Below are 16,404 nucleotides of genomic sequence, written 5' to 3' on the forward strand. Positions count from 1 at the left end.
CATGTCAGATGTTTTAAATCCCCAGCTCCTTCATCCATCATACTTTCACCTTTTTGAAGCGAAACTCCTAGCTTTTCTTTTGGTGAGTGGACCCAAAGAGAAATAAAGAAAATAAATGACACTCACTAGCTTTTAAAAAGTTGCATTTATCAGGATTTTTCTTTCCCTCAGACCTCCCATCAGCCTTCAGAGTCAGAATCAGAGTCACAGAATCAGAATATTCTGAGTGGAAAGGGACCCACAAGGATCATTGAGTCCAACTCTTAAGTGAAGGGCCCATATGAGAATAAAACCCACTCCTGCCTCCCATGCCCCTGTCACTTCCTCTTCTCCTGAGGCAAGCTCCATGCCCCACAAGCCTCAAGTGGCATTTGCTCAAGGGCCAGCAAACCTGTGCTTGGCCAAAGGACATTCCAGGACTCCAGGAGGGCCAAAGGACCAAAGGCAAGTCCCAGAGGGAAGAGGAGGCACTGGAATGTAAAGTGGACATGGCCAGGCTCAGCTTGCAGGTGGATCCCAGGGGGATGAAGCAATGCTGGGAGGCAGAGCGGGACATGGCTGGGCCAGGCTTTAACCCTGAAGCCTGCAGGCCTCCAGGCTGCAACAAGTCTGGGGCACAAGTCCTATGAGGAGAGGCTGAGGGAGCTGGGGTTGTTTAGCCTGGAAAAAGGAGGCTCGGGGTGACCTTATCACTCTTTACGCTTCCTGAAAGGAGGTTGTAGCCGGGTGGGGGTTGGTCTCTTCTCCTAGGCAACCAGTGACAGAACAAGAGGACATAGCCTCAAGCTGTATCAGGGGAAGTTCAGGTTGGATATGAGGAGGAATTTTTCAGTTCAGAAAGGGTGATTAAACATTGGAATGAACTGGCCAGGGTGGTGGTTGCAGAGTCACCATCCCTGGAGGTGTTGAAGAAACGACGGGACGAAGCACACAATGCCACAGTCGAGTCGACATGGTGGTGCTCGGTCATAGGTGGTTTTTCTAACCTAATTGAGCCTGTGACTCTGTGAGTCGCTCCTCCCAGCAGAGGGCGCCGGGGGTGGGGGTGGCCGCTCCACGTCCCGCGGGAAGCGCCGGTGTCCCGGCGCGCGGGCAGGGGGCGCTCGCGGGGGGAGAGGGAACAGGAAACCGGGGGCGGGCCTGGCGCGCGGGCCTCGGCGGCGGCGGCTCCCCGCTCCGCGCATGCGCACACGGGGCGGGCGCGGCGCTCCGTAACGGCGGGCGGGGGGGGGGAGAGGAGGAGGAGGAGGAGGAGGAGGAGGGGAAGAAGAAGAAGGGGGAGGCGGGGGAGTGGCAGCGCCTGCGCGCCCGGGGGCTGCCGCCGCCTCCGCAGCCCGGTAGAGACACCGGATCCGCCGCCGCATCCTCCTCCTCCGCCCCGCTTCCCCGCGGCCGGGACGCCGAGGCAGAAGAGGAAGCGGCGGTTGGAGGTTTGTCCGGGGCGGGGAGGTGAGAGATGGCGGCAGCGGCGGCGCTCCCGCGCTCGCGTCCCGCCGCGCCGCAGCCGCCGGGCCCTTCGCCGTCCCCGCGGGGGGAGTGGCCGCCCCGAGGGGACCCCAGTGCCGTGGAGGTCCGCGGGGGGGGGGGTCTGCGGCTGCCGCTCTCTCCGCCCGGGCGGGCGCGGCTCCTGCCCGCTCTCCCTCCCTCCGCGACCTGCGGCCGCTCCCGCCCGGCGGCGGCGGCCCCGGGCCCGCCGGGCACCGCCGGAGGGGACGGCGGGGGCCGCCTTCGGGTAGGGCCGGCTCCCGGGAAAGGTCGGCGGGGCGGGAAGGTGTCGCCTTCTTTCTGGGGGAGGCAGGAAAGGAATTACGGCGGCGGAGGGACGGGACGGCGCACCTGGGCATCGGGGAGAGGGAAGAAATGTGTTTCCTCGCCTGTAGTCCCATGTCGGCGCGTCCCGCTGGCGGGAGGGGGCTGTGACTGCGGGGCTGTGATGGGAGGTGGGCAGTGGGGCTTCCAGGGCTCCCCTTGGGCTGAGCAGGTGGGGATGTCTGCAGCCTCGGTGTTTGTGCTGGAAGTGCCTGGAGGAACAGACACGATGAAGCCTTCGAGGAGAGCAGCAGTATAGTGGCACTGCCGTTTCCTGTAGCTGCCCTCGCGTTTCCCTACTGATGGATCTAGTTGTGTTCGTGTATACGCTGTTGGTACCTGCGGTGGCCGAGGGAGGGCTTCGGTGTTTATATGGGGATTCGAAGTGTCGAATAATTCTTAGTAAGCTTTTATAGACTGCATATATGCATAGTATAGCTTAGAAATTAGTCATCTGCATGCTTAGGATTTTTCCGGTATTTACCATTATTTCTGCTAGGATAGATACCTGCTGCTTTTGAAAGAACTTTAATTACGATTTAGAAATGGATTTGTGCTGTACTTAGCGAGTTCGTTTTTAGAGGTTTTATTGCAAAGCCACGTCTTGGCTTTCTACATCATCTACATCTACTTTGTGATCATAGTGGGCCTGAAAGGCTGTGTGCTGTTGTGAGCTCACCTAGGGCTGTATCTACAAGAATTTTGTTTGGATTATGTATTTAAGAGGTTATTAAAATACACACTCAACTTAGTTCAATTTCTCAGAAATGTACCTGGAGAAGTGGGTAATTTTTAGTATTTAATATACCCAGATGCGTAAATTGTGTAGTCTCATGATTTGAGTATAGATGTCGCACCTCTTTCCTAATTATTTTTGCGTGTGGAGTAGAAGGGCCCATTATACTCAAAGATGTGTAAGTAGCATCTTGCAGGAACAGACCAAAGAGGAGGAAAAGATGCTGCTGCTGATTTAGTAATTTTTTGACTACATTTTAGACAGATGGCTGTTTGTGCTTGTTTTTTTTCCGAAAGCAGGCGTTTTTGTTTTGGTCATGTGATTATGAAACAGACCAGAATTGGTGCAAATCCTAAAATTTCTCTTTCTTTAGTGGCTGTTGCACTTTGAGAATTAATTTTATACGCGTGAATATGATATCCATTATAAGACTTAACCTTTCAGGAACTAACTTACAATTAATTAAGCTACATTAATTATTAATCTAATTTCTTAATGTAGAAATGCTTGAATTTGTAGTTGAACATCATGTAGTGAATATTTAAGGGACTAATGCATACTTGAAAACGAATTTAAGTTGTTAAATAAAACAGACTAGCTTCATTAATGTACTAGAGTTCAGAGAGAAAAAAACCCACCGTTCTGTACATCCATGATACGTGGCTGAATCTTACTGCAGACATCTATGGCCCACTTTTTTTTCCAAGGTTAATTTCCCAAAACACATCAAGTCTTTCCACAAAACAGAAACACCCTTGGGGATGGAAACTACCTGTGCTCACTGTAGAAGTCCAGTTGCCAGTTTAAGCTGTTGGTTTATCTGGTTCTAATTTTCTTTCTGAGCAGGTATTTCCTTTAATGTATAACTTCCTTTAGGTGCAGAAAAACAGGAAAGAAACTGGTAATGAGGAGTGCATTGTGACCAAACATGTTGTTAGCATGGAGTCTGACACTTCTAGTCTCTAGCTTCTGCATAGTTTCAGAAAACTCACCTACCTCAAAGTTGTAACCTCTCAAACATAGTATGTATGGAAAACAGTAGTAGTTTCCAGGTGAATAGTCATTTTCAACATAACATTGTAGGAATGAATCTGTCCTTGTCTTTTGTGAAATTTTACATTGTTGCTTTATTAGAATCTCCTTGATGTCCTCGGTTTTCTGGACTGCAGTGCTATCAAAGACACCTTTGATGGCTTTAGAAGAGAGGAAAACTTCCAAGTCTGGAACTGCTTCATCAATTACCTATTTCTTTCTCCCTGCCAAGGATGCAAATTTGATACATTACTCAAGAATCTAAAGCTTCCAACTTACTTTCTTTCTTTCTTTTCTTTCTTTCTTTCGTATCAATTTACAGAATTGATTCTAATCAGTTTTAATACTCGCATTTCCCCTTGCTATTAGCTGGTATACTAATTTTGTAACTCGGAATATCCCGAGTAGGAGCCAAGTATTAAGGTGCCTGAGCTTGGTACTTGCATTGCTAGCTGGGAGGATTGCTATCTCCACACATGAATGCTTGTTCAGGTCTGAATTCTGACGTTTTATTATGTTAAAAATAGTGAATGACTCAGTTCTTTAGACGTGTTTTTACTTGTGATTTTTATGAAGCTGCCCTTGGATGGAAATAGGAATTTGATTAAAAGTGCACAAGATAGTATTTAAGATTCTTTTTAAAATTAGTTAAAACTAGATTACATAAATTGAAGTCCAGGGAGATAAGTTTTGATTGTTGTGTTTCTAATTTTTCTTCCAAACATACGGGTTTATTGAAGTGTGAATTGCAGTTAGTGAAGTTAGAATTCAAGAGGTATTTAGATGGCTGAAGATGCAGATGGGGACCTGTGACACTTTCATAGATCTTCTAAGTGTTTCCCAGCATTTTATGGGAAGTTAGGCATCTAATCTGGCAGACTACTTAATGGGATTTTCAGAAGGACTTACTTCTTTTCCCAGTATCAAAATATCTAAAAAAACTACAAAACAAAAGAGAAATTGCATGTTTATACATCTTTTGCCCTTCTTATAATTTGCAAAACAATAAATATTTTTTTAAATGAGTCCAGTAGAAGATTAGTGTATCTATATATCTTATATCTTTCCCTACCAATTAAATTGGAAATAGTCAATGTACTTATTCCATGTTATACATTGAATTATAGTGTTAACACTGCCATGTAAGTAGTGCAGTATATATCTCTGTTTATCAATCTTTGCCTGACCTCAGAAAATAAACAGATTCAAGGAAGGCAATTAATAGCCTATCCCATAACTCATTAACATTTGATGACTAATTTTTTGAATGGTCTCATTCAGATTCGAAGTACATGAACAAGTGTTAACAAGCCACCTCATTAAAATTACTTAAGCGAAAAGGAATAATTACTTAAAAAGAAACCCTCTTATCAACGTGTTACTTAATGTTGCTCTCCAGCTTGACAGGAAGTTACTTTGTATCACCCAGTGATAACTTGATTTCATTTGCAATCCAGCACCGCTGTGGCCTTCCAGCAGCTACCTGCCCATCCAGTTTTAAAGAGCCGGCTTCCAAGAGGTTGCCCAGAACAAAATGGTCACTCCAGTGACATTGTTGAAGGGGAGAGTCTCATTCATAGAAACTTGTACCCAAGGATTATTTTTATTCTATGAGAATTTCAGTTCAGGATATTAAACTAACTTCCGCTGTAGATCTTTTCATCCATAAGTCAGGAATGTTCACTGCTGTGTGGCCACTAAAACTACAGCTGACTGTAGTGCATCTGTACACATCTTCTCTAGTCCATAGTTTTTTTGTTTAGCTGACATCCAAGTGCTTTATCTGAGATCCAAGCCAGGTACAGCGTGGTGAGAGAGATGTTGGGTTGGGAAAGAGCCTCTTCTGTTTCTCTGTTGGAAGTTACTACACTGGCAGCTTTGGACAAGCTGCTTTTTATTGCAGTGCCTCAGTTTTTCAGCCTCTGAAGTGATGAGAATATCTCCTTTAAAATCGTTTTGAACTCTTCACAGAGGTGTGAGAAAGGTAGGCAATCTTGGATGACTTTCCAGGCACTATATGATGTTCCTTCACTGCTTATCCTATTGTTTTGAACAGAGTCACTTCTCTTGAGCAAATGACAATATAAATGAGAGCAATTTTGGAACAGAAATTCAGAGATCCTTGATGTATTTATTGTTTTCCTGAGGAGTATGGTTCCATTACAAGGGAATGGGATGCAACTCCAGACTTTATGACAAATGCCAAACTTTGTTCTTTGGCAAATGGTTATTGTCAGCAGCAAAACACAGGGTGGATGTGGAAAACAGGAACCATGTACCTAGCATGTTCCTACCATGCACACCTCCCTGGAGTACATGGTTTCCTGTAAACCAAGGATTCCAGCTTTGTAAATGTATGGTTCAAAGGTGAGTCACATCACAAAAACATTCTGCAACAAGACTCCTGTCATCTCCTCAATCTTTTCTGCTACTGAGGGTCGTACTCAAATGTACTGATTATTTATAGTAATTAATTTCACAGTTTCAACTCGTCTTCTGCTGAACAGGTCTGCTTTTCCAGTTATTGACTGTCAGCCGCACGCTGCCAAAAACGTCTTTAATCTTAGTAGCAGGTGTATATCCGTTTCTCCATGGCATCCTTGGCTGGTTCTAGTACCTAATGATTGCATTGGTGCATATTAGGTTCATTCTTATTTCCTGTTCCTGAAGAAATACTTGTATTCTTTACAATTACATCAGTATAGGAAGTTATGATATCAGTGACTTCTTTTGCTAAAGCTTAGTATTACTGATGGTCTGCCCAAACAGATCTTAATCCACCAGCTTGTATTGTTCTTGAAACTTTACTCCTGAGCCAGGAAAAACAATGCTGCAGAGAGACCTGGGATACCAGTAGAGCCATGAGCTATTTATTTCGGTGGGCCTAGCACACTTAGGAAGTCGGTGTTTCTCTGTAGCCATTTAAAGTTCAGTGCAAAATCTGTCAGTGGATTAGGTTGCATGGTAAACTGTTATCAGATAACCAGGATAGTGCTGCAGGGACAGGATGTGTATGAATTTGGTGAAAAGAAGCTGTGACTTGAAGCAGAAGGTCATTGCTTTAAATGAGCAGTATCTTTGTATATCCTCAATATACTTGTGGTTCAGTGACTTCAGAGCTTATCTGAAACTTGAAGGACTGAAGTCAAGACTTGTTCTAGTATCTGTTATAGCAGACAGTAGTCTCTGCTTCTTCTTTCCCCAAATATTAACATCTTTCCTGTTTTTCATAATTAACTGCGTCCACCTGAACAAACAGTGAACGTTAGGTTTGACTATTTGGACTGTTTTCCAGTTAAACAACCAGAGAAAACTAAGAGTTTGCGATTCCTGATCGTGTATATTTCTTCAGTGATGAAGAAAAAGATGGGTGACACTAAATTAGTACTAATTAAAGTGGCATTAATTAAGCATATCTGTTTCAAGTGAGTGAATCTTGAAAGACAGCTGGTTTTGAATTGTATTACAGGCAGTGTTGAAATACTAGATCTTTGATATGGCTGGCAGATACTTCTACAGCCTTCATCTTGTACTAAATCACGTATTTTTGTGTGGAATTTAAAGTATGTAATTTCAAGCAAGTTGTTTCTGCATTCTCTGTTCATCATGAACTATAATGATAGTGATGTCTTAGACACAAGACAAACATGTGCCTGGTTATTCCTCAGGTTTGGAATGCAGAAGAACAGTGCAAGATTAAATAAATCTGAAAGTATTTGATAGCTGTGGTACTCTGGTGCCTGTTATGATGGTAATTTCACTGTCACAACTATCTCATTCTTAATTATGTTTTTGTGTCCATATGGAAGATAAAATAAAACCTGACCCCATTTTTAAGAGGAGGAGAAATGTCCAAACAAGTAAATAGGCTTTGGTAGCCACTGTAGGTGTTTTGACTCCTGCTATTCCAGCATCCCTTTGCTTCTACTATTTTCTTATTTTTTTTGTTTCCATTGTCTGCAACAGTCAGGCCTACCTGGCTGTATGGGAATAATTCAGAAGTTAAAAAATGGGATGTGAAATATTAATAGGTGAAGCCCTTCTACAAGAGAAGATGAATCAAATAAGCATTGGGGATATAAGTTTTTAGGGTTTTTTTAATTCCTATTTGATTTTGCTTGTTCTCTAGTAGAATGTCAAAGGTGAAATAAACAGTTTGATGGTGATGATGAGAGTTTAGTTGGAAAACTAAAGTTGGAGTTGAAGAAACTGCATTTATATTTTTAGTGGCCTGGTATTGATAAGCTTTAAGTAGAAAAAAAACAAAGAAGTGGGAAAAGTAGCTGTTTATCAAGAAAATGGGGGGAAAAAAGGTGGCTGCCTTATCAGTGGTTGAATGAAATTCACAGGTGTAGTCGGTGGGAAATCTGGGTAATTCTTTGAAGAGGAATAAAGTCTTACTGAACCTTGGTTTAACTCTCCAGCCTTAGAAGCTGTGTTGACAAAATAAATTATTTTAATTTGTGAGTCTAGGTCATATGAGAATTAATGTACAAACTCTTCTGCTTTTCACTTCTTAGATACTTTTGTTGTTTTAATTTTTTTCCTACAAGGATTTCAGTGCAAGTAATTAAGTACTAATTTAGAAATGTTTGTTAAACAATTAGTTTTAAGGGGGTAACTAAGAAAGGTTTTTGTTAAAGTGCTAATGGTAAATTAATTTTATTTTCCTGCTTTCAGTCACTCAAGTGCAGCCACTGATCACGAGATGTTACCACGAAATCTACCTCAGACTTCACTTTTGCTCACTCAGTTGCTGCGTCATAGATCTCAAGAGGAGCTCTGCAGACACTCTTGAAAGTCTCTGAACAGACTATGACATCAAGTTAAAGCATGATGACCTAACAGTAGTTCAAAGTCTCAAACATTGATTCAGCAGTTCAAGATTAAACTGCCCTTTTTTATCAGTATCACTTCCGAAGGCTACAGACCTCCTGCCATTTCTTTCCTGGTTACTTCAGAATATTCAACTGACCTTTCTCTGGTGAAAAGATCTTGTCTTTTCTCTCTGGTCCTGGAAATATTAATGGAATACAGTCATGTCTACCCAGGACGAGAGGCAGATAAATACAGAGTATGCTGTATCCTTGCTGGAGCAGTTAAAATTCTTTTATGAACAGCAGTTGCTAACTGACATAGTGTTGATTGTTGAGGGCACTGAATTTCCCTGCCATAAGATGGTTCTTGCAACGTGCAGCTCGTATTTCAGGTAAGTATTCAAACTAGGCTCTGTTAATTTTATAAAATTTGTGATAGCTGTTCTTGAGTGTAATATTAATTAGCAATGTGTTGCAGAAATTAAAGATCAGTGAAGTAGGTAAAAAGCCTGAATATCCTTACTTTCCAACACCAAAATAGTAAAATAAAATTTCTAGCGTCTTGTGACTTAACTCTAGATAAGTATTGTACTTTCTACAAGAAGTGTGGGGGGAAAAAAAATCACACTTGTGATGGCTCATTTTCTTTAGGGAGTTAACTGTGTCTGAATAATTAGTAAATTTCTTTTTCTTCATGCTGAATCTTTATAGTATTTAATCTGTTTTTATTTCCCCAGGTAGGATAACAAGGGATTATTGAGACTTGCCTATGGGAATTCCATTATCGTGTTTAACTGTAGTTTCTTAGCAGAAGCAGCTGCTAAAAGTAGGGATTGCTGTTCAAGTTCATGGCTTCCTTTTCTGAATCATCTGCTTTTCTGTGCTCAGCAAAGATGCCAGAAACTCGTCCCTTGTTTGAGAGTCTTTTGGTTTTTTTGTTTCGTTTTGTTTCATGCCCCTCCCTAGATACTGTTGAAATTTTTAATTCAGGAGCTCTTGCTTCCCAGGTGTCCTGTTTCTTGTCTTTTGAAAAGCTTTTTAAATAAGATACACTGAGTGCTACCCCTTTTTGCAGATACATTCATAGTAAGACCTTGATGATGAGGCACCATGAATTTTCTGCAGTGATTAATCATTTTTTGTTGGCAACACATATAATTAATCTGCCTGTCTGGAAGGAATTCTGAAGCTTGAAACTAGTCTTGGTGACATCCACGCATGTTTTACCTTCCTGATGCATTGTGGAGGGATTATAACTTTCCTGTTTAATCACAGAAGGCTTTGCAAATTTGCTTTTCTTGAGATGGGCTCGCTGTACAGAACACATCTAAAATGTTTTCTCTATTTTGTCTCCTTTCTTGTCGAAAACTGTTCAAGGATTAATTTATTAATTTTTGTTGCTGCTGGTTTTTGTGTTTATTTTTTCATCTCGGATGAGTCTGGTCCAATTTTTAGCAACAAGTATTGTGTGATCACTAGATAATGATTATTACCATTGGCCTTGTGCAAATGACATAGTTCCAACAGTTTGTAAAATAACAGCCACTGGAAATGGAGCCAGATTTAATGTGGGTGGTTAATCATAAGGTTGGAAAGCTGTCATGAGTCCACACAGCGTGCTGCATCAGAATGTGCAGTCAAATCTCTTATTCATATGTGTTTGTTTATTATTTATGGAATGAGGTTTTGGCACCGGTTAAAAGAAGTATCAAACTTGTGGTTTTGTCATGTTCTGTTTTTCTTCTCTACTTTGGTTTACAAAAAGATGCTCAGCTTCCTAAATTTAGCTTTATTATGAAAAATTGATAGCCCTGAAGGAGGGGGAAGAAAAGCAAAGCACCTCTTGGTGTGATCCAGCCATTGTGTGTGATTGTACAGCCAGCCTACCTTCATCGTTGTGCCTGAACGATGTGCAGCCCTGCTCCAGCACAGCCTGCTCAGCAGTGCACAAGCATCAGCTAGAGCCAGTCTCCAACAGCTCCCTCTTCCTTTCTGTGAGAAATGGGGATGGGATACTGTCTTTGTATTGGGTGCTTCCTGGAATGGCTGTGCATAGGGAGTGTATCTCCAGGTTCCATTCACCTCTACAGCCAGAGGCAAGACTAAAGAGTAGATTCTTTCTAACTTCTCTCATACCTGTTTTCCTAAAAAACACCCAAATAAAGAACCTTGAACTGAATTTTCAATACAGCCATAAACACCAAACTTGAATTAATATAAAGCTCTTAAAACCAATGTCCCCCGTTTTAAGAAAATTGACAGGTATGTGGTTTATAGTATGAGATTCCAGATAGTTCTTAACTGTGTTGCAATTACAATACCAGAGTGGGCAATAGGTGCATAAAACATTATGGAAACAATAACCATTTTTTAAAATTGCCTTTCTACTCTTTTTCAGGGAGGTGTAATGGAAATACTTATGTTTTTGTGGGTTTTTTTCCCCTAGACCAGATCTAATAGGTTTTTCTGTTATTGATTTTTGTCTGCAAACTTGAAGTTTACTGCATGTTATGATGAATGGTATATAAGAAATAATTCATAAGAGTGCTAGTCCTTGCTCCATTTCTCGTCCTCCCAGAGGAGCATCCTTTTTGATATGACTTAGCTCAGTCCATTACATAAATCTGCTTCCTTTGTTTTAGAAAAATCTAGCTGTAGTACATTACAACAGTATTTTCTGGAGAATGTTTCTTCCCTCTTATCACCTATCATAGAAAAAGGCTTAAATTGCATTATTAAAACTCCAAAATCATTAGTTCTCTGATGATTAACATAGAAGAGTTCTCTTGAATACAAAATATTTCTACAGAAGGCACTGATGGTACTTTTAGGATGTTCTGTACAAATGCTTTATCTTTAATATTAGATATTAGCCTGAAGTAAATACTAAACTCCTGTAAACAGGCAAGCAAAAAGACTGCTCATCTTTTGGAGTGTAATCACCAAAGACTTACAGGTGACTGTAAATTAAGATTACTCACTGTTGATCCTTGTCCTAATGTGTATGTTTCTCCTCAGAGCCATGTTCATGAGCGGGCTGAGTGAAAGTAAACAAACACACGTACACCTGAGGAATGTGGATGCAGCCACTTTACAGATTATCATAACTTACGCATACACGGGTAACTTGGCAATAAGCGACAGCACAGTCGAGCAGCTCTATGAAACTGCCTGCTTCTTACAGGTAGGAATGTTTTGAGTATGAAATATCAGCTTCTCATCTCCAAACTGTTTCACTCTTCGTCTTGTTAAATCATCTTTCCTGTTCAGTCATTTCAAAATACTTGTGTTCAGTTTGCTCAGTATAGAGAGCAGTTGCTCATCAAATACACTTTATGTGTCCATCCTTCCTTGCATTACAGTCCCTGTGGAAGGTGGAAGTAAACCAGTGCACTTCTAACTTTTAGAAAATTAGTTTCTCGGGCAGACATAGTCACGTGGTGTACTTCATCTGTATGAAGCAGTTGAGTGAGTCACCGCTGTATTTTTGTGTATATCGAGTATTCCAGGCCTAAATTCTGTTGTTCAACACCAGATGCAGGTAATTTCATGTGCTGCTGGTACATGAAGGCATACATTGTATGCAGTAATACTCCTTGTGTTTTTTCTTTGCCTTACAGGTAGATGATGTGTTACAGCGGTGTAGAGAATACTTAATCAAAAAAATTAATGCAGAAAATTGTGTGCGTCTGTTAAGTTTTGCTGATCTCTTCAGCTGTGAAGAGTTAAAACAGAGTGCTAAAAGAATGGTGGAGCACAAGTTCACAGCTGTGTACCACCAGGAGGCTTTCATGCAACTGTCACACGATCTACTGATAGATATTTTAAGCAGTGACAATTTAAATGTGGAAAAGGAGGAGACAGTTCGTGAAGCTGCTATGTTATGGCTGGAGTACAACACGGAATCACGATCGCAGTATTTGTCCTCTGTTCTTAGCCAAATCCGAATCGATGCACTTTCAGAAGTAACACAGAGAGCCTGGTTTCAAGGCTTACCACCTAATGATAAATCAGTGGTGGTGCAAGGACTGTACAAATCAATGCCCAAGTTTTTCAAGCCCAGACTTGGCATGACAAAAGAGGAGATGATGATATTCATTGAAGCTGCTGCTGAAAACCCTGGTAGTCTTTACTCCTCTGTCTGTTACAGCCCACAGGCAGAGAAAGTTTACAAACTCTGCAACCCTCCTGCTGACTTGCATAAGGTTGGGACACTTGTAACTCCTGATAATGACATTTATATAGCAGGCGGGCAAGTTCCTCTGAAAAACACAAAAACCAATCACAGTAAAAGCAGCAAACTGCAGGCTGCCTTCAGAACTGTGAATTGCTTTTACTGGTTTGATGCGCAGCAAAACACTTGGTTTCCAAAGACACCAATGCTGTTTGTTCGTATAAAGCCATCCCTGGTCTGCTGTGAAGGATACATCTATGCAATCGGAGGAGACAGCGTCGGCGGGGAGCTCAACAGGAGAACTGTGGAGAGATACGATACTGAGAAGGATGAGTGGACCATGGTGAGCCCGTTGCCCTGTGCGTGGCAGTGGAGCACAGCAGTGACAGTTCACAATTGCATTTACGTCATGGCACACAACTTGATGTACTGCTATTTCCCCAGGTCGGACGCGTGGGTGGAAATGGCCATGCGACAAACAAGTAGGTGTTTTGCTTCAGCTGCTGCTTTTGGTGATAAAATATTCTATATTGGAGGACTGCACATCGCCAGCAATTCCGGTATAAGGCTCCCAAGCAGTACTGTAGATGGGTCTTCCGTAACCGTGGAAATCTACGACGTGAATAAGAACGAGTGGAGGATGGCAGCCAACATCCCTGCCAAGCGCTACTCTGACCCCTGCGTTAGGGCCGTCGTCATCTCTAATTCCTTGTGTGTCTTTATACGAGAAACCCACATGAACGAGAGAGCCAAGTATGCCACCTATCAGTACGACCTGGAACTCGATCGCTGGTTTCTGAGGCAGCATATATCGGAACGGGTGCTGTGGGACTTGGGGAAGGACTTCCGGTGCACTGTAGGAAAACTGTATCCATCTTGCCTTGAAGAGTCCCCATGGAAACCTCCAACATATCTCTTCTCGCCAGATGGAGCTGATGAATTTGAGCTGGATGGGGAGATGGTTACTTTACCACCTGTATAGCTCCCAAATTAGACTGCACAACTGATTCTATGCTCAGTTATAAAAGAGAAAAGAAATGGCTGTGAACAGCCATGAGAACATGTCTGAGAATGGGAATGTCAGACCTGTCTTTCATGAATTGTATTTTTATGCCCTACCTAATAACACTTGCCGCCATTCAGTACGAATAAATGAAATGAGCAGATATGCTTCCATAATCTGAAATACTATTATCTGATAATTGAGAAACATATATGTATATCATAAGCTTAAGCATCTGACTTGTCTAAAGAATGAATTCTAGTTGTATGAAGTCTCAGTTCAGGAAAATTAGCTTCAGAAAAAAAGTAGTTAATGTTTCTAGGATGATGTCTCAACTCTTTTGAAAATATCTTCCAGTTATATTTGAACTACTTCTGGATATTCTACTTAAGTGCTAGTTATATAACTGTCAGTGTGGCCTAATAAAAGGACTGTGCTGCACTCTACTTAATACTAATATCCATGTTGGTATAGTAATGCCATTAAAAGAAAAAGAAACAAATCCCATGGATCTACCTGTGGTAGGAAGGGTAGATCTTCCATTGTATGGTAACATGCAGGGCAAAATGACTGCAGGTTCAGTCAAGCTGTATGATGAGGTGCATGTGTTCTATTTTCACTAACTTATACCTGTCTATTTAGAATACAGGTCTTCCAAGCAGCTGGTAGATTACCAGGTGTGGACTTAAGTTGCTGGGCTTGCAATAGGAATTGCCAGCCCTCATAGTGCGGGTCTGTGTGGGGCTTTAATCAGTAAATGCCTCCACACTCTGTATTACAGTAACATTGGCTCATGTATATTACTTCCTGCTGCTGATGTATTTTTCCATTGTAAAACAAAGTTTTAGTGTGGATTAACCAGGTCTTTATTTTCTGTTAATTTAATAACAAGCATTACTGTAGTGTGATTGTGTATAGATATCCCTTAGCTGTCAGGTTTTTTACTTCGGGGGGGGGAGCAAAATTCAGGAATATCCTGTGCTGTGTGTGCAGGAGAGCAGATGACTAGTGCTGCTCTGGCATTAATCCCAGGAACCACTAGCAGTAGCGGGGCGCCGCCAATCTAACATGAACACAGGTGCTTCATGACAAACCTTACTAGCATGTTCAGCTGCATCATGTTCTGGCACTGTATTTTGAATGACATTAATTTATTAAAAAAGATTGAATCCAACTGACTTTGAGTGTGCTTTTCGGTTGAAATAGATAGAGCTATGACACCTTCCCACCACATGTGCACTTGTAGCAAGTCGCTTACTGAAGGCAACTTGAAATCATTAAGCCTGGAGATGAGTCCATTAAGTTGCCTGTGCTTACTAGTCAGCAAAAGCTGGAAATTAGGTATTCAAGTCAAACTGAGGATTACACAGAACTTTAGTCCCCTGCTATCATATTTATAAATCAGCGCTCCTCCAATCACGGGACAAATTCTGCCCTACTGAAAGTACAGAACAGCAGGTAGTCAGGAGGTAAATGAGGAACCTTTTCAATAAATTCAGAAGATGGCAGACCTATTTTCAGTCTTGATTAATCAAATTTATTTACTCCTTTGTCCAGACTGCCACTGGCTTTTCCCAAATTCCATTTCTTATTCCATTAAATACAGTTGCAGCTTTCAACAAAAACACCTATATATTGTTGGGACTAGGCCTCAAGTGGCTTTACAAAGTTTTGTCTTGTACAGTTATTAACGGTTTTGACTAGAAAGGGGACTTTAGGTAAGAAACCTGCCTTATATAAAAGCCCTTCCCGGTGCTTTGGCATTTTGTGCCATGTGGGGATTTATAGGACCCAGAATAACAATGGCAAGCTACCAATTTTTTTTTTAAAGAAGGTGACATAACATGTTTGCATTTACCATTACATAAACTTTTTTAACGCCTACATTTTTTAGATAAGAGGGGTGAGGTGACTCAGGGGCTCCTGCCGATAGGTCTGTTTATATTGCTTTCATGTTGCAAGCCTGTGCAAGGGAGCATACATTAAAACAAAAACAGTGATACTCTTTTGTAATGCAATTGGGAGAATCACATACCTCAGGCAAAAACATGAGCGGTATCCAAGTAACTCCAGCCTGGATGGAGTGCTCAGTTCTGTGGCTCCTTCTCCCTTCACTTAATTGTTATCAGGCCTCATTAGGCTTTAGGATAAGCCTTTGTTAAGTGTAGATGATCTATATAGGTAGTGAAGGAGCAGAGTGGGCTGGTTCTGTTACTGAGAACTTTCAACTTGAGTTTAAAATCTTATGTGTAGTTTCTTACCAAAGGGGAAAAAAAAAAAAGGCAAATTTGAATAGGAAATAAATAGCAAATAGGAAATACTAAATTCCAGTGGCTCTAAGTCACAACTGGCTAACAGAAGCTGGAAGAACTTGATTTTACCCATTTAGGAACATCTTTTGAAATACAGCCAGTCTATATGACTTCCTTCTAGTCTATAGTTTTTGTTATTTTTTTTCTAGATATTATCTGTATCTTTTGTATTCTATATGGTCCAAGATTATGCAGTACCTTATTTAAAATTTATTTACTATTAATTATACGGTATTTTAAAGACAAGACTAGTCAAGTGTTGAACAGTTCTCTAGTGACTGTTAAAGACATACTGTTAGTTCACTTACACAATTACTTGCTGCAGTCAGTATTCAAGCCCAAAGAAAAACAGCTGGAAAATGCTATTCTCAAGTCTAAATTCTTTCCCTGCATAATTCAAGAAGGAAACTGTGCAGGCAAAGCACTGTCATGTGCCTGGAAGTGGTCACTAGTAGAATTAGACTTCTGCAGGAACAAAGACAAGAGCCAAAAAACCTGCAGTTCTCATTTCATAAAGGGAG

The 16,404-nt window shown here is 41.5% G+C and overlaps 1 protein-coding gene across 3 annotated transcripts; it reads left to right on the plus strand.

Annotated features, from left to right (window-relative positions):
- Positions 1-1,221: 1,221 nt before the first annotated feature.
- Positions 1,222-14,745, plus strand: KBTBD2 (kelch repeat and BTB domain containing 2). Of its 3 annotated transcripts, none has more exons than XM_051789152.1 (4): positions 1,222-1,449; positions 8,258-8,786; positions 11,413-11,578; positions 12,015-14,745. In XM_051789152.1, the coding sequence occupies exons 2-4, from the start codon at positions 8,617-8,619 to the stop codon at positions 13,548-13,550; spliced, it is 1,872 nt and encodes a 623-aa protein (XP_051645112.1). In that variant the 5' UTR covers positions 1,222-1,449; positions 8,258-8,616; the 3' UTR covers positions 13,551-14,745. The 3 variants fall into 3 exon arrangements, with proteins under 3 accessions (XP_051645112.1, XP_051645111.1, XP_051645113.1); XM_051789151.1 differs by having other exon boundaries at positions 1,222-1,430; XM_051789153.1 differs by lacking the exon at positions 1,222-1,449 and adding an exon at positions 3,395-5,561.
- The last annotated feature ends 1,659 nt before the right edge of the window (positions 14,746-16,404 follow it).

This window comes from Manacus candei, unplaced genomic scaffold, assembly GCF_025592945.1.
Source record: "Manacus candei isolate 608988 ecotype Guabito, Panama unplaced genomic scaffold, ASM2559294v1 h1tg000026l, whole genome shotgun sequence".
Taxonomy (NCBI): Eukaryota; Metazoa; Chordata; class Aves; order Passeriformes; family Pipridae; genus Manacus; species Manacus candei.